The following is a 4,014-nucleotide window of genomic DNA, read 5'->3' as shown; positions in this document are numbered from 1 at the left end:
TTTTTTAAAATTATTTTTCTTTTTTCTTTCATTTTTTCTTTTTTTCCCCATTTTTCTCTTTTTTTCTCTTTTTTTCTTCTTTCTTTCCCTTTTTTCTTTCCCTTTTTTCTCTCCTTTTTTTCTCCCCCCCCCCCTTTTCCCTTTCCTTTTCTTATTTTTTTCCTTTTTAAATTTTTTCCTTTTTTTTTTTTTTTTCTCTTTCCCCCCCCCATTTTTTTCACCTTTTAACAAAGAATTCGACCGGAAAAAAAAATTTAAAAAGACAAAAAAAGTGAATAAAAAAGGAAAAAAAAAAGAAGAATACAACTCCCTCACAACTCTTTTTTTTCCACCGCTCTTCCTGCTAATAAATCCAATTAATTCGCGATTAATTAATAAGCTGCGGGATGAATTGTGGAGCGAACCGCTGAAAAGGAACATTTTTCACGCTTTATTAAAAATATTCCTCCACACACCCATCCCAGAGGAATTTGGGAAGGAGCAGCGACCTCTTCAAGCAACCCAAAAAAAGACAAAAAACCATCGAAAAATCCATTTAAAACCGCGGAAACAAAGCGGAGGCGCCCGCGCTGCCGCCGCCTCGGAACCTCGGTGATTTGGGGTTTTTATTTGGGGTTTTGGGTTTAATTTGGGGGGTTTTGGGTTTAATTTGGGGGGTTTTGATTTGGGGGTTTTGATTTGGGGGTTTTGGATTTAATGTTGGGGGTTTTGGATTGGATTTTGGGGGTTTTATTGGGGGTTTTTTGTTTAATTTTGGGGGGTTTTGGGTTTAATTTTGGGGGGTTTTGGGGTTTAATTTTGGGGGGTTTTGATTTGGGGGGTTTTGATTTGGGGGTTTTGATTTGGGGGCTTTGATTGATTCGGGGTTTTGGATTTAATTTTGGGGGTTTTGGATTGGATTTTGGGGGTTTTATTGGGGGTTTTGGATTTAATTTTGGGGGTTTTAATTTAGGGGTTTGATTTGGGGTTTTTTTGATTAAATTTTGGGGGTTTTGATTTGGGGTTTTTGATTTGGGGTTTTTGATTTAATTTTGGGGGTTTTGATTTGGAGGTTTTGATTTGGGAGTTTTGATTTGGGGTTTTGGATTGAATTTTGGGAGTTTTGATTTGGGGGTTTTGATTTGGGGGGGTTTGATTTGATTTTGGGTTTTTTTATTTAATTTTGGGGGTTTTGAGGTGGGGTTTTTTGATTTGGGGGTTTTTGATTTGGGGTTTTTTGATTGGGGGTTTTTAATTTGGGGTTTTTGATTGGGGGGTCCCCATTGTGTCTGCGGGGTTGGGAGGAAATTTGGGATTTGGGGACCCCAAATGGAGCCGGGGGCGTTCCTGGAGGTGCCCCCAGAGAAATTTCGGGACCCCCCCCCGAAGCCCCCCGAGCTTTGTCCGCTCGGGGTTGAATTACACCAACCCCCCAAAAAAAACCCAAAAAAAAAGGGATTATTTGGGAGGCGGAGGTGGGTGCGGGGCCGGCCCGGCCGATGAGAGATATTTGACTTTTTGATATTTTTTTCTCTTTTTTTGCCTCGCCGGGGAGGGGGCAGACGAGGAGCCGAGCCCCGGAGCAGGAATTGGGTGTTGGGGAGACGCTGCCAAGCTTCGAGCGGAGCGTTTGAAAGCGAATCTGCTTTTTTGGGGTTTTTTTTTGGTTTTTCCTTGTTTTTTTTTTTTCACCTCCCCTCCCCCTCTGGCCCCTCTGCGGAGGGATGTGTGCGACCAGCGAGTGGCAACGCAAATGTCTTGATTTTTTGGATGTTCCTCGCCACTTTTTGAAAGGGACAAAGTGAAAAAAAAAACGAAAAAATATCACAAAAATGTTTTTAACCTGCGAGGGCGCTTTGGGGATCGTTCCGTCTCCCACGGACCACAACGTGCAAACCCGGCCGGACCATTTCCACGCCGGCTACCAACAAATCCAAGGCATCAATTTGGGTTATTTACAAATCGGCGGCACCCAAATGTTCGCGCTGGCCCAGGTGCTCAGCGACCTTTTCGAGGACATCCCCAGGACCACCATCAGCCAGAAAATGGGAATTTTAAACATCCACAGCCGCCGCTGCGACCCGGCCCAGCTGCGGACCCTCAAAGCCATCAACTCCGTGCCCACCCGCGCCGCGAAGTGTTCGCTCATCTCCAAGGCGGACCTCGAGGCGCTCTGCACCTCCTGCCAGAGCCTCCGCCGGAGGAAGAGGAGGAGGAGGAAGAGCAGGAGGAGGCAGCAGCTGCTCCTGCCCTCCTCCGCGACCGCCTTGCCCTGCCGAGCCAGCGCTTGTTGCGCTCCCCCCGGCCCGCAGCAGCCGCAGCCGGTCCGCGGGGGGATTTTTGGGGGTGTCCCCGCCGGTTCTCCCCGGTATTTAGCGCTGCTGCACCCCGCGGTGCCCTGCGCGCTGCCGGCCGCGCTCGGGACCGCGGGCCGGGGGCGGAGGGCTCCGGGCTGGCCCGGGGGGCTCGTCCCGGGCGGAGCGGGGCCGGCGGGCGGCAGGAAGGCTCGCTGCCGCGGTCTCCCCGTTCCCAAGCGCCACGGAACGTCCGCCGGCTACTCCAGCGATTCGGATTCCAGCTTGGACCTCGCCGCCTCCAGCGCCGCCACCTCCAGCGACTCCTCGGAGGAGGAGGAGGACGAGGAGGAGGAGGAGGAGGAGGAGGAGGAGGAGGAGGAGGAAGGGGACAGCTCGTGCAGCAGCGAGGAGGGCAGCTCCTCGGAGTCGGAGAGCAGCGGGGACTCGGTGCCGAGCACTCGGTACCGACAAGCGGCCCTGCCCCGTTCCCAGCCGCTGCGGGAAGCGCTCGGGGAGGAGCGGCCGGCGGAGCCGCCCCCGGGCAAAGCGCTGCGCCCCGAGCCCGAGCTCCTCTTCCTCTCGCAGCACCTCTGGGCCCGCACCCTGCGAGCCTCAACTTTGGCAAGTTTGAGCGCGGCCGCAGCGCCGGGGGCTCCACCGGGGCTCGACGGCAGGCACGAAGCCTCCCCTGCCTCCTCCTCCTCCTCCTCCTCCTCCTCCTCCTCCTCCTCCTCCTCCTCCTCCTCCTCCTCGCCCCCTGCCTCCCCGAGCCGCAGCACCCCCGCGGGGGCCCCGCCACAAAAGCAGCGCGGCTTTGCGGAGGCCGGAGGGAAGGATTTGCACAAAGATGCCCCGAACAAAAGCTGCCGGGCCGAGCGGCCCCGCGGAGCCTCCCCGGGGCCGGCGCTTTGCCCCGAAGCGGCCCCGGAGCCGCGGGCGAGCCCCGCTGCCCTCGGCGAGCCCCGACCGGAGCATTTCGACCGCTTGATCCGCCAGTCCAAGCTGTGGTGCTACGCCAAAGGATTCAACGCGGACGGGAAAGGTTTGAGGCACGGCCCGGGCAGCCCGGAGCTCTGGAGGGGAGCGGAGCTGCGCTTCCAGCCCGGTGCAACGGGAACCGAGAGCCCCGCGGCGCTGCGAGGTCGCCAGGATGGCAACTCCAAGCGGCGGCGACTCGCCAGGGTCACCGAAAGGCAGCGAGGCTCCTCCAAGACCGGACCGCCGAAAAATCCCAGGAGGAATTCCAGGAAGGGAAACGAAGCGAAGCCGCGGAATTCCTTCAGCCTGATGGGCAACTTCCCCTGCACGCCCTCGCTGGTGGTGGGCGAGGACGGCGATTTGTGCCCGGCCTCGTCGCTGGGTGGCAAAAAGTCCTGGGCGCTGGCCAAGACGCACCCGCTGTGGCGGTGGCACCTGGGGGGCAGCGCCGTCCCCGCGCCCCCCAGCCCCAAATGCCGCGCGGGGGTCGCGGAGGGTCCCTGAGGAGCGCAGGAACCGGCCCGGGACCGCGGGAGGCGCCGGGGATGGGAGCGGGACGGTTTGGGGATGGTTCGGGGATGGTTCGGGATGGTTTGGGGTGGTTTGGGACGGTTTGGGATGGTTTGGGGTGGTTTGGGGTGGTTTGGGGACGTTTTGGCATGGTTTGGGATGGTTTGGGGCTATTTTGGGATGGTTTGGGGACGTTTTGGGGCTGTTTTGGGATGGCTTGGGGTGGTTCGGGGACGTTTTGGGATGGTTT

The 4,014-nt window shown here is 56.7% G+C and overlaps 1 protein-coding gene across 1 annotated transcript; it reads left to right on the top strand.

Annotated features, from left to right (window-relative positions):
* Positions 1-2,462: 2,462 nt before the first annotated feature.
* On the top strand, positions 2,463-3,758 carry EPOP (elongin BC and polycomb repressive complex 2 associated protein; the record flags this gene model as incomplete). Its single annotated transcript, XM_021546843.3, has 1 exon — positions 2,463-3,758. A coding segment is annotated over one exon (1,296 nt), but the record flags the coding sequence as incomplete, so codon positions are not given.
* Positions 3,759-4,014: the final 256 nt, after the last annotated feature.

The sequence above is a fragment of the Lonchura striata genome, chromosome 25 (assembly GCF_046129695.1).
Source record: "Lonchura striata isolate bLonStr1 chromosome 25, bLonStr1.mat, whole genome shotgun sequence".
NCBI classification, from domain to species: domain Eukaryota; kingdom Metazoa; phylum Chordata; class Aves; order Passeriformes; family Estrildidae; genus Lonchura; species Lonchura striata.
This window is presented reverse-complemented; position numbering and strand designations above follow the sequence as displayed.